Source organism: Platalea leucorodia (assembly GCF_965183815.1).
Source record: "Platalea leucorodia genome assembly, chromosome: 4".
Classification (NCBI taxonomy): Eukaryota; Metazoa; Chordata; class Aves; order Pelecaniformes; family Threskiornithidae; genus Platalea; species Platalea leucorodia.
In genome coordinates this window covers 94,538,608-94,566,335 of record NC_138826.1, presented here as the reverse complement: position 1 = coordinate 94,566,335, position 27,728 = coordinate 94,538,608, and the positions used below count along the sequence as shown (strand labels likewise).

At 40.3% G+C, this 27,728-nt stretch overlaps 1 protein-coding gene across 1 annotated transcript in view; it reads right to left on the bottom strand.

Moving 5' to 3' along the window:
* ADAMTS20 (ADAM metallopeptidase with thrombospondin type 1 motif 20) overlaps window positions 1–26,472 on the bottom strand; it is a gene marked incomplete at both ends in the record, with an annotated part of 101,454 nt that extends 74,982 nt beyond the window's left edge. The window contains 4 exons of the mRNA XM_082311351.1: window positions 8,403–8,662; window positions 12,534–12,696; window positions 25,687–26,033; window positions 26,382–26,472. Coding sequence (XP_082167477.1) covers window positions 8,403–8,662; window positions 12,534–12,696; window positions 25,687–26,033; window positions 26,382–26,472 — 861 coding nt within the window. The remainder of the gene's footprint in view (window positions 1–8,402; window positions 8,663–12,533; window positions 12,697–25,686; window positions 26,034–26,381) is intronic.
* Window positions 26,473–27,728: the final 1,256 nt, after the last annotated feature.

Here is a 27,728-nt window from a genome sequence, read left to right as displayed (position 1 = left end):
ATCACAAGGCCTCTTTTTCTTTCCTCTTGTCTGTTACACACAACCATGGTACCAGGAGAATACAAACATTCACATCCCTTGAAAGAAACATGAGATCACTTCTTAGCTCACATGTCTTTTGCAGGCTCCAACAGTCTCTTATTTATCACTGCAGTGCTGAAAGGATGTAAGATATCCAGGATCTGGGAGATTTCTCCTTCACCTCTTCCATTGTCATATCCTGATTCTGTCATATATTTCTTAAGACTCCAGAATTGTCTGAAGTCATGAGATAAAGAAGTCATCACAGCATTTACTGCTTCACTGAGAGAATGAGAAAGAGCTGTGTTATTTCTGCTGGTGTTACTCCCATTCTGTTCCATCCATATTTCTGTACAAACATGTGCTTTCACTAGTGGAACCTAATGCCAGCAGAGACTTCTCATGCAAACTTGCACGAGTATACCTACATACCTCAGAGTTACCATTTTTTTCCCCATGAGTTTTAGGTCATCTCCTATCCCCTCATCCAAGTCCTCTTCAATCTACCATCCCCTGAGTTAACCAAGTAGAGGTTCCAGATGACTCCCTATTGTGCTCTAGTGTAGGCAAAAAGAAAGAATACAACCCTTTTAAAGGCTGAGTCACCCTGCCAGGAATGCCTGTGCTCTGTCTTATCTCTAACTTGGGACTGAGATGGTTGCAAAGATATCCCTTTAATATTGCAACAACTCAGTAAATGGTGACTTAGTCATCATCATCTGCAGCCTTTTGATGAAAATATGCACCAAGACTATAATCGGATAATGTCATCATGTACAGCTCAGATGTCAAAGCATCCGTCCTTTCAGTATCCAAAAGAAACTACCCGAAAAGATCATTTCACAAGGCACGACCCTAGCCAGGCTTCTCTAGCCATTAGAAGCTACTCAGAGAAATACATATGAGTGTTGCTTGGCAAAATGTCTCCTTCCTTTATATGGGACGAGTCCCAGGTAGCTTAGAGCAAGGTCTTTGTCATAATTAAACAGTACAGAGGCTTCACCAGAGGGACAGACCTTGAACCCTGTACTAATGAGGAGAAAGTCATAGAGACAAGTATTAGTCTAATTACTAAATATCTAATTAACAACAACCACCACCAGCTAGGTAACAATAGTAATAAATAGCACTAAGAGCAGTGAAGTGTAAAGATGAGCAAGTATGTGCCTGCAAAATTTCATAGAATCATAGAATTGTTTCAGTTGGAAAAGACCTTTAAGATCATCAAGACCAACCGTTAACCTAGCACTGCCAAGTCCACCATTAAACCATGTCCCTAAGCACCACATCTACCTGTCTTTTAAATACCTCCAGGGACGGAGACTCAACCACTTCCCTGGGCAGCCTGTTCCAATGCCTGACTACCCTTTCGGTGAAGAAATTTTTCCTAATGTCCAATCTAAACCTAAACTTGAGGCCATTTTGTCTCATCCTATTGCTTTTTACTTGGGAGAAGAGACCGATGCCCACCTCGCTACAAGCTCCTTTCAGGTAGTTGTAGAGAGTGATAAGGTCTCCCCTCAGCCTCCTTTTCTCCAGATTAAACCACCCCAGCTCCCTCAGCCGCTCCTCCTAAGACTTGTGCTCTAGACCCTTCACCAGCTTTGTTGCCCTTCTCTGGACATGTCCCAGCATTTCAATGTCTGGCTTGTAGTGGGGGGCCCAAAACTGAACACAGTATTTGAGGTGCAGCCTCACCAGTGCCGAGTACAGGGGGACAATGACTTCCCTAGTCCTGCTGGCCAAACTATTCTTGGTACAAGCCAGGATGCTATCGGCCTTCTTGGATACCTGGGCACACTGCTGGCTCTAATACCTCTGTATTAGCTGGTGGACCTCAAGATGTAGTGAGGTATGAGGCATTATTACATTTAATATACAGGCACCCTGGAGCTGGAATACAAGGACAGTCACAATTTAAAAAATAGTAGGATTTTTTAACACCTATATAGATATCCATATGTCAGGATAAGCAACAAGTTTAGCTTAGAGAATTTTGTATAAATCATACTTTAAAAATAATAATTTCCAATTATTCCTTGGTGTATAATCAAATACCCATTTTCATTTTAATGACATCAAAGTGCACAAAATCATGTATTTTTATATATACAGAAGGAGAAACACAACAAGTTATAGAGGTTAAGCAAGAAACAAATGCCTTTGTGCTGGCTCTCTAGATTTCACTGAATGAGAGTTAAAAAGCACTGAACATTCCCGCAGCATTAGTAGTAATACACTGGTTTGAGTGAAAAAGGGGTAAAATATAAGCTTACTAGTCTAAGTAAAATACAAGCTTACTAGTCTAAGTAACGTTAAATATTCTTAAATGCTAGTATGCATCTATGTTTTCCCAGAGTGCTACGGAAAGATGAACTGTTAACAGTTGTATGGTATGAACTGCAAAGAAAGTATAAAAAGATTCTTTAAATTCATCCCGTATATATTGGGACAGAATAATTTGGCTGCTTTTTAACAACGGGAGCAGCACACTGGTGCACGGGATCTTTCCATGCAGAAAATATTTCACAACCAATGCCGTTGATTAGCTGTCAGAATGGCAAAATAAAAAAGTATAAACAAGACTACAACTAGAAAATTTTTTGCTGTTAAGACCTGTTACTCACTGCCTTACATTTTACATCTCAGTAAATTACGGTAGCCACAAAACATTACCAAAACAACAGTAACTATTTCAAGGTACTTCAATGGCAGCTTGGCGTGCACAGATCTGAAAGACTACACAAAGAACAAAACAATAGAGAGTCAAAGTCCAAGTTAGGAACCTGTCTTGATGAAAATTAAAAATACCAGCTTTTAATACCATTTTATAATGGTACTATTTTACCATTATATAATGCCATTTTATGATTCCACAGTCTCCCTGCAAGCTCAATGATCTAAACTGACGCTGTCTCAATCCTCTCCTTGAATACATGGCTGCCCCCCTGCCATGCTCCAACTCTAGCACTCGCATGACTAGGCAGTCAGCCAAGTTCACGATCTGAGCTGGCCAACACAGCCCTACCACAGGTGGTTTTACATGTCAAATTTTCTTTTCAGAAAGGCAAGATTACAAAATTCTTGCTGCAGGCAGACGAAGAACAGACCACGAAGTTTGACTACCAAACTAACTATATAAGCGGTACATTTCTTTAAAAGCTGTCAATAATCAGGTACCTGATTCAGAAAATGAGGACAGTACCTCAGAACATATCATGGAACCAGATTTGATGAGGTTTTGGTGCTTTTACAGTAAACTCCAGTGTCTTAATGAATTATTTCAATTCATAAGATCAAGCCTTCATGTTACAGACTTTGAACTGTCACAACATAATGTGCCTAAGATAGAGTCCTCCATCTACTAAATCTACTAAGACAGTACCTACTGCCTGCTCTGCTCATGCAATGCTTGGAGGAACAAGAAAGAACATTGTGAGTTAAGCAATCACAGATTTCTTTATTATTTTATTTATCATTTTACATTAAATAATGCCACTCTATTGTATTTCAATACAGAAGTTTTGATAAAGTCCTATGACAAAGGTATTCCTTGTACTTTTAAATACATATTTCAAATCAGAACTAGTAAGTATTTCCAAGATGTAGTGTAAATACTGTGAATACTCATCTTGCCAAGATTTATGCAGTTTTAAAGAAATGAGAAAATGCATTCCAGTTCCAGTTCAATGGGATTACTTGCATGCTGAGAGTTAAGCCTTTTCAGGTTGAATTGGATGAGTGACAAGACACTTAAAACCCTAAAAATATTTAGCAGTATATTTCAGTTCTTATTTTCCACTCATAAAACAGTACCCTATAGCAGCAAGTTTACTTTGGTGGCTTTGTCGATGCTAAAAAAAAAAAGGAAGAAAAGAAAAGAAAAACAGGCCAGGATTTCAAAGGTTCTTCTGGGAGCTAGATGTCTAAGTTTCATTAAAATTTAATGGGATTTATATGCTTAAACTTTTCAGGTTTCTTTAAAATCCAAGCCAAAAATGAAAATCCTTAAAAGTTTCAGAATTATTATAAGAGTAGGGTATAATGCTTGATTCATTTAAAATGTCAGCAACTGGACAATTTCCTGTAACAGGAGAAGTTGCTTGACCAGATAGAAGTACCAGTTAAATTTAATAATCAAACCTATCTGTATAATGGCAGAAAGGATAAAATTTAATAGTTTCATTTCTTCCCTTTATGGGTTATGAAATAAGACTGGTTCTATTTCAAACACTAATAGGCTGTGGGTCAAGAAGTGACCCACCTGCATACTGATGAATTCTAATACAGATTACATAGCAAAGAGTGGTATTAATTTTTTTCCTATTCTTCACATTTATTACTAGCTTACTGAAAAATAACTACTATAAAATAACAACTATTATGGAGAAGGAAGAGAAGAGACTGAAGACTGTATCTTCATATACATTATTTGATTTGTTGACAAAGCAATACATATGTGAGTAGAGGCTTGGACCAGATGACGTCCAAAGGTCCCTTACAATTTAAATTATTCTGTGATACTATGACATCACTGAAATGCTTCAAGGACAACCATATGAGCTGGGATATGTATTCTTGGAGGGGCGGGGATGAAATTAACTGGACTGTGAAGAAAATCTTTCAGAATTAAGATCTGATTTTATATTAAGAAAATCTGCATTAATAAAAGCTAAACATTTCTAGAAATAAAGTTTTAACAAACTTTTCTTTCAAGCCCAACTGGAACTTAATCTGGCTACTGCTGTAAAAGACTAAAAAAAAAAGTTTTTACAAATACAATAGCAACAAAAGGAGGGCTAAGGAGAATCTCCATCCTTTATTGGATGCAGGCGGAAACATAGTGACAGGACAAGAAGGCTGAGGTACTTAATGTCTTCTTTGCCTCAGTCTTTAACAGTCAGACTGGTTGTTTTCCGGGTACCCAGCCTCCTGAGCTGGAAGACAGGGATGGGGAGCATGATGAAGCCCTCATAATCCAAGGGGAAATGGTTAGTGACCTGCTACACCATGTAGACATACACAGGTCTATGGGGCCGGATGGGATCTGCCCAAGGGTACTGAGGGAGCTGGCAGAAGTGCTCACCAAGCCACTTTCCACCATTTATCAGCAGTCCTGGCTAACTGAGGAGGTCCCAGTTGACTGGAGGTTAGCAAATGTGACGCCCATCTACAAGAAGGGCCAGAAGGAGGGTCCGGGGAACTACAGGCCTGTCAGCCTGACCTCGGTGCCGGGAAAGGTTACGAAGCAGATCATCTTGAGTGCCATCACATAGCACGTACAGGAGAACCAGGGGATCAGGCCCAGTCAGCACAGGTTTAGGAAAGGCAGGTCCTGCTTGACTAACCCAATCTCCTTCTATGACAAGGTGACCCGCCTAGTGGATGAGGGAAAGGCTGTGGATGTTGTCTACCTGAATTTTAGTAAAGCCTTTGGCACCATTTCCCACAGCATTCTCCTGGAGAAACTGGCTGCACACGGCTTGGACGGGCATATTCTTCACTGGGTAAAAATCTGGCTGGATGGCTGGGCCCAAAGAGTTGTGACAAATGGAGTTAAATCCAGTTGGCGGCTGGTCACGAGTGGTGTTCCCCACGGCTCAGTATTGGCGCCACTCCTGTTAAATATCTTTATCAATTATGTGGATGAGGGGATTGAGTGCACCTTCAGCATGTTTGCAAACAACACCAAGTTGGGAGTGCTGATCTGCTGGAGGGTAGGAAGGCTCTACAGAGGGATCTAGACAGGCTGGATCAATGGGTCAAGGCCAACTGTACAAGGTTCAACAAGGCTCAGTGCCGGGTCCTGCACTTGGGTCACAACAACCCCACGCAATGCTACAGGCTTAGGGAGGAGTGGCTGGAGAGCTGCCTGGCAGAAGAGGACTTGGGGGTGTTGGTTGCCAGCTGGCTGAATATAAGCCAGCAGTGTGCCCACATGTCCAAGAAGGCCGATAGCATCCTGGCTTGTACCAAGAATAGTTTGGCCAGCAGGACTAGGGAAGTCATTGTCCCCCTGTACTCGGCACTGGTGAGGCTGCACCTCAAATACTGTGTTCAGTTTTGGGCCCCCCACTACAAGCCAGACATTGAAATGCTGGAGCGTGTCCAGAGAAGGGCAACGAAGTTGGTGAAGGGTCTAGAGCACAAGTCTTAGGAGGAGCGGCTGAGGGAGCTGGGGTGGTTTAATCTGGAGAAAAGGAGGCTGAGGGGAGACCTTATCACTCTCTACAACTACCTGAAAGGAGCTTGTAGCGAGGTGGGCATCGGTCTCTTCTCCCAAGTAAAAAGCAATAGGATGAGACGAAATGGCCTCAAGTTTAGGTTTAGATTGGACATTAGGAAAAATTTCTTCACCGAAAGGGTAGTCAAGCATTGGAACAGGCTGCCCAGGGAAGTGGTTGAGTCCCCATCCCTGGAGGTATTTAAAAGACATGTAGATGTGGTGCTTAGGGACATGGTTTAATGGTGGACTTGGCAGTGCTAGGTTAACGGTTGGTCTTGATGATCTTAAAGGTCTTTTCCAACCTAAACTATTCTATGATTCTAAGATTACCTTAAGAAGTAGCAGATGTACATGTGGAATAAGAGCTGCCAGAAGATACTAGCTATACATCTTACTATCTACTGTGGTATTCAAAGATATTAAATTCACATTAAAGATGTAGTGTTTTATTGTATGCCATTACTTCAAAGTCAGCAATAACTGCCCTAAGCCCTAGTTTTACAGTATAGATAGGTAAGAGCAAGAATGAAATCACAAGCTTTTTAGCAAAGAACAGGTATTCTTTCACTCAGACATGTATATGTTAAATGCTAGATCTTAAAAACAGTTCATATAGACTCTCTTTAGCAGCAATTATACAATGAATATCCTATTTACCTAGTAGAAATCCAATTATGTAAGTAAAAAGACACAAGAAACATTGCACTGTAAGGAACAGTGGTTGAATGTACATCTACAGATGCAGGAACAATGTTTGTTCTTAACAAGAACATCAGGAATTACATTAGCTATAATCACAACAGCACCTCATGAAAATTATACAATAAATGTTCCATTTCATCTTATTGTAAAGTTTTGTAAAAAACAGCTTCCATCTTAAAATAATGTTTTGACCACTTCATTTTGTTTCTTAGTACAGCTCTGTATTAAAAAAGTAACTTCATAGAAAATGGCATCTTTGGGATCAGTTGTTTGTGAAAGAATCCCAAATTGAGTCTGTAGTATAAGTTAAAGAAAAAATCCACCTTTCAAAACTGATCTTTTTTTTTTTTGTAATACATGAACTTTCAGGCTGTCACACCACTGCCAGCAGAAAAATTCAGAAGACTATAAAATTAAAGTATGCTAATCTCCCTTAAAAGTTTCATTATTTTTCTTATAAACCAATTAAAGAAAATTCCATCTTCTAAATTTAGGTGCCTACATCTATGTCATAGGTGACAGCACCTCTACTGCCATCAACTGAAGATTTAAACATTAGAGTGAGCAGAACTCAGTGCAGTTGCCTAATTATACATTACCTAGTGTCACTTCAGATGCTATAGGTTATCAGACACCTATACAGAACTGGCAGGTACGACACATGATCTACAGGAGACTTGCACATCGTTGTGAAGCACCAGCTGAGGCCAAGTCAGATGTCCTATGGCATCTTGAATGGCGCTGGACACTTCTGTGAAGCAAACTAATTGATCCCAGTGGAAACTAGAGACCTGTTCATCCAAAAGCAGATGTCTATAACTGGTCAAGTGAAGAGCTCTATTATTTAAGATATCTCCATAGATAACTTATATGTAGGTGTATTAATTTGCATGCCCAAAGTTAGATGCAGTTTCATATAAATTAATCTTCTTGAATACCACGCCTTTTCCTAAAAAAATCGTTCAACAGGTGTCATGGTAAACCTTTGGATTTTACAGAGGTTATTGTACTAGACCCTGAATCAATACAAGAGGTTCAAGAAAGAGTTCACTACAGAAAGAGCTCAGCTAAATGATGCCAACTAAAAGTCTGACCCATATTAATTTGAAATTACTTGAAAAACTAAGATTAATATAACCAAGCATTTTTTCACAATGCCTTTTAACCTCTGTCTGCTGTAATTAATCCATATGCTTAACTCACTGAAGCTTAAGAATTCTTCTAATGCAACAGCAAATCAGGAAATATGTCACAGCATTTCACCTACACACCTTACTGCATTAAACTGAAGAGATCCACAATCTGAAGTTTTGGTCCTATTTTTTTTTTATGTTTACGGAATCTTTCTTTTAACATAAAATTCAGTCAAACCAGAAGACAGGGAAGTTGCAGAAGGGAAAACAGAGCAGAAATAACGGAAATTGCTAATACTTATGACCTTAAGTTTACTTACTATTGACATCAGTGTTAGTATGTAGTGCTGTAAATTCTGCCCATGGTGACGAACCATTTTGGTGTCAGCTGTAACCATCACTTCTACATATCTTGGATAGGAAAGAAAACGTTTTTTCCTGGAATGTGGATTGCCACCATCCTCTATAGATAGGTTATTTAAAGCATACTCTAAACTGAGAGACTTCTGTAGAACATTGCTCTCTTCATTTAAACTGCTGAAGGTTGGATGTAGTAAAGTGCTCTTCTTCAACTCTTTTTCTGTAAAGTAAAAAAGATTTACTGTTGAATGCAGTTTCTAAATTTAAAAAGAGAAATGGGCAAAAGGCTGCCCAAAACAGACAAAGCGAACTTATATTTATGATCTTATTTCCAAGAGAACCAGTGCAAGAATTAAAAAGAGATATTAAACATGGAAGGCTGTAATACAAACATCAAATTAGACATCTTGTACATTATCATATAATCCTATTATATATGGATTCATTGCTAAAAATTAGTTAAGAGATAGCAGTATTACACATTTCCTAGAATGCAGTATAATCCAAACAGACAGGCTGGAAGGAGATAAGCACTACAGTTTAAGCAGTGCAACAAAAGAAGAAAGTTAAACAAAAACCATATTTTTATTTTTACACACAAACCTTTGACACCAATAGAACCAATCAAAACAAGCCATAACAAAGACGACGCCCAAGTCCTGAATTCAAGTCCCTGTTGACTTTTTCATTTATGTAACATTATATTTATACAAATATGGAGTTCACTTCATAAGCAAGTACACATCAAAAGCCTTCAGTGACTTCCTTGACAACTTTATCAAGTCATTATGTAGGACCAGGTTCTAAAGGAAATAGAACCTACTCAGATACCTCTAAACTAAGTACTGTAATACTTCAATTATGCTGTATAGTCCAGCCACCACAGGCTTCTGAAGCCAGATACATAAAATCCATGCGTTGATCAAGGAGCCACCATAGCAATAGCCCACATAAAAATACTTAACTGACAAGCATATCTGAATTCTCACTGCTCTCCAGAACTTAAGCACCTAACTGGACACTTCAGCCCCCTCAGAACAAACCTCCACTGTCTTTCTGGAAGCTAAAAAAAGTAATCAAAAAGTAGCTGCCAAAGGATATATCTCCTAATCCTTTTATTCTAATGACTTAGTGACTACAGCACTGACTCAAGAATTCAGAGATCCCAACTCTGCCACCCTCAACTTGAGAGGATTTAAATCTATGCAGTCCATATTTCAAGGGAAGAGCCCTCATCCATAAACTTTAAACTCCTTTTGACTGGTCAATAGTCTGTCCTCTTTAAAGTTAGGGCACAATACAGCCAGAAAACAACAGCAGAGGGACAACAGCAAGCACCTTAAACTTTGCTGAGTAATTGTCTAAAAGTCAGTCACAAATATATACATAGCTATAATAACTGCAAAAACTATTAGCACTAACAATAATGAGGGGGGAATTTGGGGACTGGCTTTGAAAATGAACTTGTTCGTGAGTACCTATGTGTATTAGATGTGTTCAGACTGAATTTGATGCACCAAAGAGAACAGGCTGAAGCAATCTCACATGCACGTTATCTTCACTAGGTCACAGAAGGTGCCTGAGATTTCAGAGTACTGGCAAAATGGGAAACAGCATCTATATTTAAAGTGGAAGTCTAAAGACGACCTAAATTTACGGACCAGCCAAGACAAATTCAATACTAGAACATATCAAATTAATTTTGTTTATAAACACCAGAAATCAACAAGTAGATGAGTAATAGCTATCATATTTATCAAAAACATTATGGCAAACTCAGATGAGCTTCCCTGTATTAGGGAAACAGGATTTATGGATAGATGAAATGCAGCAGATGTCCTATCCTGACTTGAGTAAGGCTTATACCAGGGTCTCCAAATATTGTTTCATCAGTAAGTTACTTAGAAGAAAACAGTACAAAGTGAGGAAAATATTAGTTAGACAATTTTAGAACTAATGATCATGGTCCAGTTTCAAACTAAAAAGATGTACTGAATGCTATGCTTCTCCATATCCTCTGTCAAGGTTCACTTACTAGAGAAACTCTCATGATCACAAGTATTGCAAGATATACTCTGTTCCTCCTTGAATGGAGGCTGTGAATACCCAGACAAGACTAGCATTAAAGGAGACAAATCTCTTCTTTAGAAAGACAGAAATATAACAACACAAGGTTTTTCTCCATGAACATTTCTGCAACTTTGCTCCCCCAAGAACGAGTAAGTAATCCCTGGCTCACAATCTTTTGTAGTTGCTCCAATAAATGAAAAGGGGGAAAATGACCATATTCTTAATGCTTGGAGCCACCTTCTCACACTAGGTTGCTTACATTAATAGAATTCTCATATGCAACATCGAAAAAAACTAACCACACAACAAACTGAAAGACCTCTACTTTGGTTGAGTACATATTATTCATCATTAAAAAAGAATCAGGAATAACAACACTTGCTTGATTTTCAAACAAAGTACTAAATCCTTGTTCTGCAATGACAATCAATTAATAGATAGCATCAGCTTCCTAAAATAGAGCTAAAGAAAATAAATACTTTTCACTAGAATTTGTTGAATGCAAGATGATCATAATGGTTGCTTTCTGGCCTTAGTATCTGCGGAAAAGCAGAATTCTCAACATATTGTTTCTGAGTATAAAATATGCTTTAAGAATTTTCCAAAATTAAAAACACTAGCCACCCAAGCTACACCATTATTTGTGCAATTTCTATTTTCAAATGTCTGGACAGATATTCCTTAAGAAAATAAAGTTGCAATTTTATTATTTTGCTTCTCTTCAGATAGTCATATTTATGCACTCAGCCTTGCTTAAAACATTCCTGAAGTGCAAGTACATTCAAAATGCATAAATGCAGATTTCAGTCTCATGAAAGGTGTAGAATTTTAATTAGACAGGATGTTTCTAAATGCCAAGCTGAACCAAATATAAGCTGCTTTCTCCTATTGTGAACCTCCACCCATTTGTGTTTTCTTTGAAGCCAAATAAACGAAGCCCATGTGCTTCTATCAAAAGCAAAATAAAAACATTTATGTCACTAGGCTTAAAAAAAAAATTTGTTTCCAACACAATGAGAAATATTTTTAAGATGGCACTAGTATAATAGTAAAGGTTAAGAGGTGCATTGCTCAGGCAGGATCTTCAAAGGCTTCTACATCATTATATCCCAAAGCAGATGGTATCTCAGTGCTTAAAATGAGTCTATGGACACCTACAATTTCAAATAAATCCTTTTTAATCCTGCTCTTTTGTCTAGTTTTTGCACTTTGATGGTAGCTGCAGGTGCCTTTCTCACATCATACTATTTTCCAACTACAAAGATGCATGCATAACTATGAGAAACAACTACTGAAAGTTTTCTGCCCCACTAAAAAACATTATTTTAAAGCACAGTGCTTTCTACTCACTGCTTCATGGTATTAATAAAGCTTTTTTGTCTTTCATAGTCACTTTCACTGCATATGTTCTCACTCTTAAGTTACTTAGCTTAATGATTAACCTATATACTGTGAAGCTATGAAAGTACCACCATTCACTTGTCACATATCCTAATAGTATGCTTGTAAATTACTCCACTTTATTTTAAATAAAATTAAATATTATGAATATGTAGTATGAATAAATTATTAAAGTACTTATAAGGACAAAAATCTACATTAATGGCTAATATTAGATACTGTCATTATTAAGGAAGACAGATGTCCTGTGTTACCTGCTAGACTTGCAGTAAACTCATTATCTTTTGTGAATATAAGCAACAACTCCTCCTGTGGATCTGTTCTTTAAATGTTTACATATGGGACAATATAGGTGTAAAAGTAAACCCACAGAGAAGTTCTTGCAAGATCATGAATTTTTTTTTACATGCAGCTTTTGTCGTACATTTGAATTAGCCACTGGCAGAAAAAAAAAAAAAAAAAAGAAATTGCTGCCAAGGCTACGTGAAAGAAATGTGTAGGTTCTAATGGAAGAATCTGGAGATAAGTATTATTTACGAAAATTAGATCTAGCCTTTTTTTTTTCTTAAAAACATCTTACATTTGAAAAAGTCACATTGAAATTTAAAGTATAACTATACCTGAAACTTCACAAGGTTTATGGGATTTCTGATACTTTTTTTTAAGTTCTTCATGCCTGTATATAAGATGTGGTTTGTTATGCTCATCTTCATGTTCACCTCCATCCGCTTTCATCAGAGGTTCTAAAAAATATTCACCATCATGTGCCTTAAAGGTGCCCATCTGAAAGTAAGAGAAGTAATTGATTTATTTTTTGCTAAAAACACTGATACAAAAATAATTTTCATTGAAATAATAAACTACTAGTGATAATATTTTGAAATTAATGAAGTAAATTTGCACATGAGACACAGGAAACTTCACTGGAAGGTGGAGATGGAACCTTGAAGGTAAGGCAAAGAGAAGTTTGCTTTCAGAGACTCGTCCCACCAGAATAACTCATAACAGAGTGCCTTGCCTATTAACAATGTATCATAGGTAATCACTACACAGAGTTAATGAAACAAAGGAGATCACAAAAGTAAAGAGAATCTAGATATAACCAAGCAGGAGCAGCTGGGAACTGTGCAAAGGGGAGCAAAGGCCATCGAGAAATTCAGGATTTGAGTGTTGCCCAGATTCTAGACCGATTTGTTGCCTTCTGTCCTTTACATAATTTATATAATATTTTTCTTCTAAAATTACATTTTGCCCATAGATTAGAAACAGTGTTAACCTGATATTCTTTTTAAAGACTTCGAAACAAGTTCCAGGAATTCAAAGCTGACAGTTTCATTAATGCGTTTTTCTCCAGTTCCCCCCCCTCCCCATAGCAGACACACATGGGTAACTATGTAATGGGAACTAACAAAAGCACTAGCACCTATACAAAAGAAAAAGAACAAAAATTAGAGTCCCTTTCCCCCACCTCCCTGCCCCATAATCTATTCAATTAAGAAATCTTAAAACAGAATCTCTTCTTCCTCTATGCACTTCTAACCAAATTCATAGGTTCCTATGGCTGAAGTACCTTATCTCAGGAGACTATGAGAAGGAAAAAACATTAAGAATTTAATCAAATTATTTTCAGCCTTTTAGCAACTTCCTCACTTCAGCCAATTAAGCACCTAGGGGGAGCAGGTGCACTGCATCCTGTTAGCTGTTTTGCCATGTGAGTGAGGCATGCTGGCCAATAAGAGAATAATCTACATAATATGGTTTCAGAGATAAAGTGTTCACATCAACACTGAAACTCACAGTTATAGAGAGAGTGGCAGAGCAAGATACACAAGAATAGAAGTGAGGATAGGGTTTTTTTTCAGGCAACCTACAAATAGTCTTTTAAAAAACTGCTGCTGACTACCTTAATGTCCAGGGTATTGTACTGGAATTATAATATCCCCTTGAATTTTGGATCCTTCTAGCAGTTATCAGTTTTCTGTGTTTAAAAGTCTGTTAGGCTTCAGGCATACGTCAGACTATCTGTAATCTTGCCTGATATATAGCTTACGTATCATCCAAAATTACAGTTACTGTAAACCCACTGTGGTTGGATCCTTTGCATCACTTTTGCAGCAGAACAAAAAAAAAAAAAGACCCAGCTAAATAGTATTTTCCTTTCAGGACTGTTTAAATCTAACTCACAGAAACACTTTTCCTCTCAGTTTCATTTAAATTCTTTGCAAGTAGTCTTCATGCTGGATCCTGTATATGTTCAGTTCAGCCTTCTCACATGCAGTGTATCCAGGGCATGTGATTTGTAGTGGACAGCCGATCGAGCACACTGAGAACGCTATGTGCCTCCCTGGAAAGGGCCTCATGAACAGATACACCACAGCTTGTCAGTTAGTCCCAAGTAGGTGCAACCTTCTGGGCAACGTGACAGGGACAGACAAGCAGAGCCTGTCACTCAGGGCCAAATCAGCATGAACTAATACTAAGATTCACGTTGGGTTTTTTTTATATAAATTATTAAAGTCCCAATTACCAAAACATGAAAAATTTGACCTCAAACTATTTGTGAACACTAATATGCTAATTAATTCTTTTCTCCTGACATACCATAAACGCTATTTCTACATAAGAGACATTTAAAATATGTTATTTTAGATTTAAGCAAAAACTTCACTGCTACTGCTTTATTCCACTCTACATCTTACATCCCTCCTACTCCTTCTAATAGCTAGAGCAGGTATTCTGTATTGGTTTCTTCAATGGTTTTTCCAACTAAAAGGTTTTCAGATTTTACCAAGAAATGGTTTTAGCCACAACAAACATACCGATTATGAGAATAATAGCACAGAACTAATAAGGAAAGAGTTTGTGCTACATTTTAAACCAAACTCAACTTCCAGAATATCAGACTTTCACTAGAAAAGATGAACTGCAAGAACAAAGCTATATTTTTCTACCATTTCACACTTAAAAAAAAAAATCACTAAGACATATGTTTTTGAGTGAGTTTGATCACTTTGAAAATAGACTCCTGACCCCATACTCAGACAACCAAGAGCTACCAGAGGAAAAATCCTATCTAGGAATTCAAAATCATATTTATGCACCATTACCCTATCCAATGGATTGGGAAAAGTCAACATGAAGCATCATGACTGATCTAAGTCAATCTAGGATTGCTGATAATCCAAAAGAGGTATTCCTGCCCTGCCCCTCCTCTAGATGCGCATTCCCACACTTTTTTGTTTAAGCGCTAGCAATGGAAATCACGTACACTGTATACCAGCTCCTCTGTGCAGTTAAAAATCTATGCCTTGTACCAAAGAAAGATATTTTAAGATACTTTTCAAGTGAAATAGCAAGGGTCGCCTGGAACGGAGAACCATTTTTCCTGGCAAAAAAGCAAGTTCATAGCAGCAAGAGCTTACTGTAAAACCAGACCATCAAGCAACTCAGAATGGTGCTCCAAATCCTGCACATCAAGCTGAGCCTAAAATTTAATACACAATAAAAAATGCCTGGCAACATCTGTAGCTCAACTTTCATTATTCTAAGTATCTCAATCAGAACTGATACATGTATCTTAACTGAAATCCAGAATCCTGTGCTGAAAAAAGACACACTGAAGTCATGGGGGGGGGGGAGGAGGAGGAGGAGCAGGCAATTCTCCCTCGTTTAAAAGATACTCAGAAGCAGCAGTACCTGTGCTCATTCTTCACAGTAAATGATTAAAGAAATTGCCTAGAAAGTAAGAGAATTAATCTCCTTCATTATACCCAAGAAAATACAAAACACACCATAAACTTACAGCCCAAAAAGTTAGGACAGACACCTGGAAGGGAAGAATCCTATACTATGTTTCATGACCTCAGAATTATTCTTAGGTTTTTGTTTTAAATCAAAAGATTAATACAAGAAGGCACAATAGTGTCCTTCGGACTGGAGATTCCACCTTTCCAGATACTTGGGCTAACTATTTTACAAAAATGGAGGTAGGCTTCTTCTCACTTGCTCACTCTCTGACCCACTGATTCTTGCACAGTATCCCAGGATCAACTGTCTGGTCAGATATGGAAGAAATAGCTGATCAAAAAAAAAAAAAAATCTATAATGCAACAAACTTTCATTCTTTCCTCAAAGAATTCTATCCTCTTCAACAATGTACAGATAAACAAGTAACTACTACCACTGACTAGTTAGGAAGACCTCCCACCAGTAGTCTACGATAAATTTTTTTACACATCCCCTATCCAAGTTGAGAATTCCTCATTATATTATAGGCAAGAAAAACCAAAGGGTAAGAGATGAAAACAGTGCTCTATCTTAAGAAGGGTATATGATATTTGTCATTTAAAACCCAAGCAGACATTGAGCTTGAAGCCACCAACTCCAACCCTTTAAATTCTCTGTGAAGACTAAAGCTTGATTTTCATTAGCTACACAGTTACCTCCTCATTTTCCTAACACATAGGTCTACAAAAATTTGGTCACCAGCTACACTGTCTGTTTTATGGTCCTTCATTCATAAAAGTGACACTTAATCTGGTAACAGACTCTGCTGATGCAAATGGAGTTATTACTGTGACTTAGGCGCACAAGGAAAAGGGCTGTGAGATCCAAATGAAAAATACTTTTGGTAAACCAAATAAACCAAAGTCACTTAGATGTACAGAGGCAGGTTGCTGAAACAGGAGCCCAAGCATTTGCAGGAAATGAAATCAGAAATGAACTGGATTTACTTATCATCTACAGATGCCTCTCAAATCATATAACAAGAAATCTGCCTGAAACATTCTATTTCTGTTCTCAGATAAAGAGGTAGAAGTACATTTAAAAGATCTCTTCAGTACAAGTGGAGTAAAAAATTGAAAACAGTCTCTTGCACATCATAAATAAGTGGTCCAAAGAGGGAGTGCTACCCAGGACTATGGATATGCATAGATTTGAGGAAATTTATGAGAAAACCCACATGAGAAAGATAATTTATTTCTTGGATTTAAAATACTCTGGGTGAGTTGGACACTTTATATTAAAGCAGGGTTCAATGGATCAATACAGCTACTCACTATATATGGTATGTCTTAGTAGTTTAAAGTGGCTTAAAACTGTATAGTCTTAATCAATGTATTTGCTCTATTCCAAGAGTAGTAGAAATAAATACTGCAGAATTTATGGTTAAAGTATGTACCATGCCCATATACAAATTACATCCTTGTGTATAATGGCAACTTCGTAAAACACATGGAAAACATAAGGGATATATAGCAGGTTTCAGAAACGTGGAATTAATCTCAATATGTCCAACAGCAAAATTGGAAAGGTTTCAGAAAAATGCTGAAAGAACAACTGAAGTTCTGGAAAACGTGACTCTCAACTGGCAGACTCCCTCCCAGGTAAGCTCCACTCCCATACTCAAGTATTTTTCATGCCCTGATGGTATGGCTTCTTAACTCAAACTCAAAAACCTGCAAGTAGTTTACAGCAAGAGTACTTTCATAGTCAAAGTAAATTACAAAATCCCTTCCTTTTATATTATTCTCTTCCCTCCCTCCCCCTTGTGTTAATTCAGAGCTCTTCTGAATCATTTGAGAAGCCCTTCACCGTTTTCTTCCTGCTCCACTGTTACAATGTTTTCTAATGAAAGATTTAAGCATAGGTTAATTAGTTCACCGAAGAAAAAAGTATTAGAAGTTATCTGATCATGGTACACTGCCAACACCTGGAAAAATATTTCTACTAGAAGATAATTCAGCCAGAAACACAACAAGAGGTAGTGGTTGCAAGCTAATGTATTAATTAAAACTAGAGCTAATATAATAGAAATAAGAAAAAAGTAACAAAATAATACACCAGCTAAGCAACAGGGAAGAAGCATCTAGCAATGAATGTGTTTTCAGGCAGAACACCTTTTTAGAAGTGACTGTAAGCAAGATTATATTTGACATTCTTAGAGAAAAATAGAATAAAATGCTAAAAGCTTATTATACAGAAAAAAATCTTTTATCATACATTTAACTATGATCTAACTACATATCCTTAGAAATTCTGTGATGTTAAGATTTCATGAGCAGATAGTAATCACACACAGCCCCCTCCCCCCCGCAAAAAAAAAAAAAAAAAGGTATTTCCATTTTGCATAATGCATAGGGGAAAGAATATTCTTGCAGGAAGTGTAAATCCTGGCTCTAGGTACCCTGAACATCACTTTGTAAGGCTATTCTAGGCAAGAAAGTTTGGCTGAAGCCTGGTAAAAATGGTATTCCAGGAGTTTGTAACTCCTGTGTAATGGTATTCCACTATTTGTAACAACAGACTAGCTAAACAGCAGAGATCTTGAGAGTATGTTACAATAACAACCTCAAAGACAGCTGGAAAGAGCAGGGATCATGGCAATTAACAAGACTCACTAGAGTGGAAGGAAGAGACGGGCTGATTTATTTATTTTTACCTTTATATACAATTCACAGTGAACAAGCTAGACAAGTCAATTAAAAATTATGCTTAACAAGCTTTAGTCATAGATGTATACATGGAGGTTTCATCATGGAAAAGCAGCTATTCTTTAATACCAGTTGGAACTGGTGAAACAAAATGTATATACACATGAAGGTTTTTTTATTTTTTTGGTTGGTTGGGGGTTTTTTTGGGGGGTGTTGGCTTTGATTTTTGGGGTTTAGGGGTTTTGTTTTTAACACATAAATAATCATCAAGCTAAGTATTCCCCTAGAACACAGACCTAGGGGATCCATACACTTAATATTGAAGGAAACACCATCATATAGTCTTGACTGTCTCAGTGAATGTCAAGCAAACGTACATTTGCAGCTTGTCTCTGTTTAAAAGAGAACTTCCTAGCTTTGTTGTTTTTAAGTACATGCAGAACCACCTTTTTCTCTCACTGGGAGATGAAGAGCTCCAAAAAGTCCTTTCAACCTCATATGTGCCATCAGGCAGTTATCACTCAAGTATACACAAGGTATGGCTAGATTTTCACCTGTTTTAGTCGAACACACAGTAAGTTACCTTGAGTACTTCTGTCAATATGTGTACATACCCAGAAGGTATGACCTGTTCTCAGTGTCTGACTTTGCTACCATAATCTTGCCGTTTTCTAGGAGGGTACATCTGAAACAGAATGACAACTGAGACTGTTGCAGATATATTCTCTCATATGGGAAGCCTATCTATTCACCAGGAGTACAAAGTTTCCTGAGATCCATGATGGCTAACTTGTTGACTGCCACCTGGGGCTGGAAGACAAAAAAAAAAAGCTGTTTTGTACACCATTTCAGTAATTTAGCTCACCTAGTGACAGCAAAGGGCCATATGTTATGTGATCTCCCCTCCCCAACACCCCGATCACTTATGTTCATGCACAGTACCTTCTGTGTACTTCCTGGAAGTTTAATGAACATGTGCATTTTTTTTTATATATATATATATGTATATGTGTGTGTATATATATGTACATATACATATAAGTAAATCCAACCTCCTGTGACTGCCCACAGCTTTCCAGCAAATTCACTTGTGTCACATAAACCCAAAATGCTGAAAAAAGAGATTGTGGATCTCCTATAAAGGCAGCAGTTAAGAATAGGCTGCAACCATCAGAACAATTTATCTGGCAAATAGAATGCATTCAAGCAGCTGCCAGGGAAGAAGGCCACCAGACACAGAGTGTGGGCAAAAGGCACGCCAGCAATGGCTGAGCGCCCTTGACATAAAACATTAAACTGACTAGGACATGCCTACGTAAAGGACAATTCATGCAGAATTGCTGGTGAAAAGGTAAATACATACTCAGATCCTCCTGCTTCTGATAGACATTTTCTGTGACAGACCTTCAGCTGCACAATTCGCAACCCCATATATTTTCTTAGTTTACAATTACAATTACCACCTGTATTTGCTGATCTGTGCTGGTTCATGTGTAAAAGCATAGCATCTGTGGAAATACTTTCAGGAAAAGCAGAGATGTAAAGAGCTTGGGGAAAATGTACGGGGGATGTTTCAGGTTTTTTGTAACAGCTGCAGGGGGGACCTAAGCTGTCTTACTATTTTATAACAAATTGTGTGATGAAGAGAGATTTTGCCAAGGCAGGCAGGCAGAAATTGACTCTGGGATACAGGATCATACTCAAGTAAATGCAAGTGTTATGGTCCACTCTCAGATGTATGTGAAAAAGACATCTAGTGTCTACAAAGCTAAAAAGAGATGAGATAGCAATAGTAAAAGACATGTGCCATTCATCCTGTGACCAGCAGAGCAAGACTGGGAAGACTTCAGGCAACTGCAGTCATTAAAATAGACTGTTGTTGAAAAATGCTAGATCAAGTGGAAATATTTAAAAATTGGTCCTGCTTGTGAGAATACGTATTAGGGAAAAGCTAACAGGAAAACAAACCAAAGTAAATGAGATAAAAATTTTAAATGAAATGAAGTCAAGAGCAAAAGAATAAATAATTGGAAAAGAAGGCAGCAAGAAAAAAAATCAAACGAAAAAAATTCAAATTAAGCCATCAAGTACAAAAATCTTCATCTAGAACTTTTCAGTGCAGAGAAGGTAGAGTTTGGTCTACTCCCTGATCCTTTTTTGTTCTGTTTAGCTATAAAAGCCACAACACCCCCCCTCCCCCCCCCCAAAAAAAAAAAAAAGAACATTTATCTTTTACTTGCAAAGTCAATCCTTGCACTTGAAACCATTTTGTGCTGGTGAGAGACAGAAAAAATGCACAGGGTGACAATGGAAGCACTGACATTTTTGACTGTTGTATTGGAGAGATTCACAGCTAGAGACTCACCTTGTATACCTATATGACAAGTGAAACCAGAACTATTAAGTGGAAGTCATCACGTCAACCAGTCAGCAGCAATAAGACTTAGTTTGTTCAAAAAAGAACTGATTGTCTTGAGTTGACATTTTAATGATTTTTTTCCTAGCTTATGATGGAATCTCTACATTAAGATAAAAATCTTTAAAAACTAGTATGTGGCTTATGGATGCTCATAGGTTTATAAATGTGACCTGAATGCTGAAAACTAATCCACCTTTCAGATTTAGAAGGTAGCCTTTTTGAAGTGACAGCCCATAAGTTAAAGCATTAAGTTATGTCAAGGTAAGCATGTCTTCCAGTTACAAGTGTTAAACTACATTGGTTTTCCAAAGAAAGCTTTAACGCATTGAAGTTATTAGCACTAAGCAGCACAAAACTGGGAAGCAAATATCTGGAGTCTGTTACCTGCAATAGATCTCCACAAGAAACTACATGCTGGCTATGCTAGCATTAGCTTCTAGCAAGTTTTTGGGGTTTTTGTTGGGTTTTGTTTGTTTGTTTGTTTTTTAAAACCAAACGATTAAAAATTACATTTCATTAAAAGAAATTCCAGGACTGCCTACTTTTCCTGAAAAGGAACCACTGCACTCATCCATAGTAGCAGACAGAATTGTTTTCGAAATCTCTCAGAAAGGTGATCTGCTGACCCATATTAGTAAAAAAAAAATAAATACAACCTCTTGTACTGAGGAAATTCTGAAAATCCACACTTAGGTTCATATTTCTGCCATTCTCCAGACAAAAGCAAGCTTGATGTGCAGTAAAGGAGTGTAATCAAGGGGCTTCCTTGAGCTCCTGAGGAAGGAATTTGTCACACAGACCTTGTTATACTCCAGAAGCTACATTAGAACAAGGCAGTCCTGCCTTCCTAGACTGAAGAAAGCTCATAGGTAGCAAATCCATGCAAGAAGAGATTCACATGTACTTTCCTACTCCTAACTTTTGCCAGTCAATGAGCATGTCAAATGGCTCTATGCACCAGAGACTATACACCCAAAGAGATGTATGTGCACCCAAAAAGATGTACGGTTCCTCCTTCCTTACCTTTCTCCCTCTCACAGTAGAGTCACATAAAACGCCTTTGGCACTTAGGCATTCTCCCAGCTCACAAAAACTGATTTTAACTGTCCTCAGTCAACACATTCCTGACCTCCATGAAAGAATACCAGGCTTCTCAAAGCACTAAAACTGTTTTACAGCATTTGTTCAGGATTAAAACAAATAAAAATAAAAATAAATCTCCTTTCTTCAGACAGGGGCCTGCTAGGAACTGAAGGTTTGTTCTAGTTATAAATGCTGATGGGTCCCTCATTTTAACTTTATTCACTGGTATTTACTCATATTTGTCAATAAACTTGTAAGCCGTATGTTCTCAAAAGTTAAATGATTTTTAATTATGTTTTTTTTTACCCCTTTGATTTTGCTGTCTGGATAATGTTTGAGAGGTCTCCTTAGTCTACATGCATCCAGGGGCACCCTCAGCGAATCTTGTTTCCCCGTGTTTGTAGGAAGCTATAATTGACCAATGCAGTAAAAGTAAGAAAGATATAGAACTTAGGAAAATAAAGTGAAACAAAGTGTGAAATTTCAAAAATTACTCTAAAGATGCAAGAAACATGCCTGTATGTGATCAAATGTTCAACCAGGCACCCAGGCCATCACTCCAAATGACCTTCTGCCTTTGACGGTATCCCAAACTTCCCTAATTACACACTCTTTCCTTGCAATTACTACAGACTCCCCGCTGACCTTCTAGCCTCCCTTTGCCATTTGCATCCCTGAACCCTGGGCATGCTCTAAAATGTAACACAACAAAACCGCATACAGGGTGTCAGGAGCCATTAAGCAATGATCCATGGGTACTCTGGGTTGTGCATGCTCTTGGCACACTCAGAAAAAAGCTTAACTGAGGGTGAAAAGGGAAAGCAGAGCTTGAGGGGGAGAACACATTCAACTTGAGAATGCAGAAAGGAAAAGAAGGACCTTGGGAAATAGGAGGGAAGCTGTGAATGAAGGCAGTGCAGAACTTGGGGATAGATGCCTACAGGATAAAGTGAACTCAAGTACCTGGTTTAACTTCAGATCACTCAGGCACATCTTCAGAGCAATTTTTAAAATTTCATTGTTAAAATTTCATGTACCTTTTTATCTAAGTTCACGTCCTTTTATCCTCCCTAGCTTTTACAGCATTGGTCTACAGCAATTGCCTTATATATGCAAAGCTGGAAGATAAAATTATACCTAATTGTTCAAAGCAGTCTCTTCTATTTTAATTTCCACACACCAAGCTCAAGCTCAGCATTGAAGAAAATGGATCCTACAAAGAGAAGGGATTTTACTTAAAATAAATGTAATACAGGGCTACCGAGTCACTAGTCTAGTGTCTACTGTCCCACTCACAATAAATAGCATCTTACGTCAGCAGCAGTCCCACCTAAATCTTCGCACATATTCACGAAGCTTGGTACTGTTCAATGAAAGAGCAATAGGTTATTTTTGCAGGTACATTTGTTGAATGCACAAAGCTATGAAATTTTAAAAACATTGAGAAAAAATACCTTGTTACTACCTTTTGAAGATAGCCCCACCTGGGGATGGGGAATGCATTCAGGGAGTACAAGATCTCACAGGAGAAGTCCACCTGGCCTCTATCTCCCTCCTTTCACATCCATTCTTCTCTGAACTCCAAAAAAGTTGTCTCCCCTGGCAGTCACATGACTAGTGTAACATTTACTTTGAATCCATGAGGATGAGGAAGAACATTAGGCTGAAGGCTCTGAGTCAGGCTGGAGGATACTCTGTGCAGATATAGGCTACCAGCTGGTTGTGTCCACCTCTTAACTATAGGCATGTCCCCCATGGTGCACCAGCACCCATGCAAGGCTCTGCTTCCTCTTCTGAAAACCTCACCAGCTTCATTAGTGAGGGGAAAGCAGGCACAATACTGGGTACACTACATACCCTCCGCAAGGCCGTGTCTGCCCAGGCAGAAGGTGAAATGAGCAGTGACAGAAGGTCCTGAGAGCAGCGGCACAGCAAGGCCTCTGCTCCTGGCTCAGATGAGCCACTCTGTCAGCCAGGCAATGACAGAGGACATGAAGTCCAGCTGGAAGCTGCAGTGAAAGTTCACAAGGCTCATTTAGAAGAGGCAAAGGCTCAGTTTAAAGGCACTCAAGGATTTCTGAGTGGGAGCATACATGATGCAGACTGCAATGTATCAGCCAAGTAGGGGGAGAGAAACAAGAGAAATAAGACATTCAAATTATTACAGAGAAGAGGGTCTTGTACTGAAGAGTTTGAGAACTGCTAAATAATAGGTAGTTGAGACAACTTTTAAATGCAGTAGGTACACGTTTTCCAGAAAAATTATCTTCAGTGCATGTGGTCCCTTCAAGTAATGAAAGGTGATGGTTTGCAGGGACAGAATTAAAACAGGCAACAAAAGTTATGAATAGAGAAGGTGTTAAAACTTCTTGTATTTATTCCATATAGAGTATGACACTATTCTCTATGCCATGGTATATGAGCATCTACTAGAACATGAAACATGAAAAAAAACGCCAACAGATATTTGTGATTCCTCTTCTTTCCTACTCCCTCTGTGAGTTAGGAGTGCAACCTATTGGGGGGGTTGGTTGGAACTGGGTTTTGTATAATGCAGACAAAAACCAATGACAGCTATTTGTAAAGGAAGATATGGAGGCAAAACTTTGAAAAATACAGAATTACTGTTGTCAAATGCTTGCTTCTCCAGTAATCTCCAAGGACTAGCCCGAGCCTACAAGCCTCAACCCAAAGACAAGGTGGCATATATCCACTTACTCAAGAATAAGCACTAGACAACAGAGATGTCTCTCGCAAGTACCAATTATTTCTGATCCTCTTTTCTATCGTGTGTATCACCTCCTTTTAACACACATTACACCTTCAAGCACGCATCCAGCCAACTCCATTCTATTTTCTATAGGCTACTAGAAAGAGACTAGAATACAAAGCTGGATTTTTTCAGTTTCCAAAAGTAAGTGTCTTGCACCTTTACTTTCCTGAGTGACTGCAAAAAACATGGCACAACCTCAACTTAAATTCACAGTAATATTTACAACTCCGTATTTTTTACAGTGTGCATGTCACACAGACTTGTCCTCAGCAATTCAATAAACAGTGATGTGGTAAAGCACTAGGTGTCAGTCGTCTTGTTTCTAGACACAAAACTATGACATTTAGCAACACAATACAACTGTTTTGACAGACAGCTGTATGATATTATCTCTTCATTATCACTTTGGAAGGCACAAAGAATGCTATCAAGGGATAAGTAAAGAATGTATATCAAGGGAGTTTTGATTTGTTTGCTCAATTCAGTTCTTAGGAAGCATTTCATAGACACACTCCCACTAAAGTTAGTTAGAAGCTTCCCATTCACTTTTAAAAGAAACATGATTAGAGAGCACTGCTGCACACCTATTAGAACATGACACACCTCTACAGCATTGCTGAAAGCAGAGGAATAAAAATATCAACACCAGTTCTTCTCTCATCATCTCAAGTACCATTATTCCTCACTCATAACCACACAGTATCTATAAAGCTACATACACGTAACTGATGCCAACCAACAGCAACATTTTATCAAAACAATGGCTTACTGTGTTTCTGAGGCATGTTTTTTCCCCTGTTGTAATGCTCTTGGTGTCAAGAGTTACATCAACCAATTCTATTACAGGCCGGCAATAGATCCCTTGAAAGCAGTATTTGTATATCCCGCCAAAAACCTATCATCATGACTGCAAGCTGCCGATGCCAAGACATTTCATGACCAACTATCTGGAACAATGCCTGAGAATTTCCAGCTCAGCTCTGCGGCAAAGGCATCCCACTACATTTCTTTCAGGGAGGAGAAGAATATGAATGGAGACAGGAGGCAGTAACCAATATGCTTACCAAGCCACCACAGATGCTGAAGACAGCCATGTGAGTCTCCTGAGCATTGACATGCCCACGGTAGAAACAGTGGCGCAAATCAGGGGAGGACTGCTTCTGCGGGGCCCCTACGTGCACCACAGTGTACTGAGCAGCAACGAAGCCTGCATCGGCACTCAGGTTGAGCTGGAAGACCTGCCCGTATGCACTGAGCTGGTAATGTGTTCGGAAAGCAGTGGGCTCCAGTGGTGCCTCCAAGCTCCGTTTCCTCCTGCTGAAGTGATGCGTGTGAGGGAAAACTTCCCCAAATTCATTCACTCGGACAGGTGTAATGATTTCGTAGGAGGAGAGCTGCTTCACTAAGGTCTCTGCAACAGAAAGCAAGAGACTGAGCCTGGCGCAGCAGCAGCACGGGAGCAGCCCTCGCTCGCACCCAGGCGGCTCCTGGCACAGCGCTCCCTACGCTGGCCAAGGCTGCGGTGACAGGAGCGGGGAGGCCCTGCCTCCGGCGCGCCCGGCGAGCCCCCGCTCCGGCCGCCCCCGCTCCGGCCGCCCCCGCCCCGCTCCCCCGTCCCGCGCGCAGCCGGTGGGCGCCCCCGCGGCCGCGCCCCCCAACGGCCGCCCGCTGCCCCCTCCTGAGGGGAGCGGCGGCTGCCCCGCAGGGCGCGGGGCCGGGACCCGCGGGGCAGCCGCCGCCTTTGTTGCCGCTTGTTTACCTTGTCCCGGGTGGAAGCGGACTCCCCACGACCCGGTGACGAGCAGGGAGAGGGGGCACAGCAGACCCGCCAGCCACCTCGCCACCCGCATGGCTCGCTCCGCGGCGGGCGTGCCCGCAGCGCCCCCGGGCCGCTGCCTCAGCGGCCGCCGGCCGCCTGGGCCGGCCCCGCACCGCGCGGCTCCTCCATGCTCCCCGCGCCGCGCCCCGCCTCGCCGTCCCGCTGCCTCCGCGCTCCCCTCGCCCGCGGGAAGCCGCCCCGCGACCGCGCTCCCTCTCCTCCCAGCCCCTCGCCTCCGCTCCCCCCCCGCTCGCTCTCCGCCGCCGGGGTGGGCGAGGGCGGCCCTTCCCGGCCCTTCCTCCGCCTCCCTTGCCCCTGCCCCTGCCCCTGCCCCTGCCGCCGGCGGGGAGGCGAGGAGATGCGCGGCTGCCTTCAGGCGGCGGCCATCCCCGCACCCGCACTTCAAAGCGGGCCCCGGGGCCCGGCCCGCCCCCGGGGCAGGCGCTGCCCAATGGCGGAGGGCAGCCCCCGCGCGCGGCCGCCGCGCGGCGCCTCCCCCTCCCGCGCCGCCCGCCCGGGCCGGGCCCTCAGCACCCCCGGGGCGGGCAGGGGTGGCCGGGGGCCCCGGCGCCCCGTCCCGCCGCCTGCCGCCCCCCCCCCCCCCCCCCCCGCGTCGCCTGGTGCAGCGGGCACTAGAGCCCGAGGGAGGTGGCATTTCGGAAGAAAAAAGGACTTTGGAGAAGGCTGGCGGTGCCGAACTCACCCTGAGCAGGGCAGAGGCTGCTCCCCGTGGAGCTCGGGGCTGTCCCCTCAGGTTCAGCGTCGCCCAGACGCACCCCACCGATCACCTTCCCCTTCGCACCAGCGCCAGCGGGAAGACGTTTCCACAGGCAGCTTCGAAGGAAGGCGATCTCAAGTCTGACACCACAGCGTCGACAGACGGGACTTGTTTTCTTTTAGCACCGGGTCCCCTGCTTAGATTGTTCTGTCCGGGCAAAGTCTTCATAAAACTGCTTGTACCAGCATTCAGGGAGCCCCGCATCCCTTAGATGGAGCCTGTGGATTATCAGCCTTACTGAAAACAGGTTGTCTGGAGGCCGTACTCTGGCAATCGCTGTACGAGTACAATGGTTCCTTTCCAGGAAAAGTAGGCAGTTCTGGAAATTGTTTTAATGAAATGTAATTTTTAGTTACTTGGTCCTCAAATCTAGTTCTTACAGCTGTGATTAAACCTACATCTTCGGGCAGTGGGGGTGGGAATGTAGCCTTGAACTAAAAATTCCCCAAGTTGGGGAACCCATTTAGTTGATGACTAATCACTGTTAAAGATGGGGGAATCACTTTCAG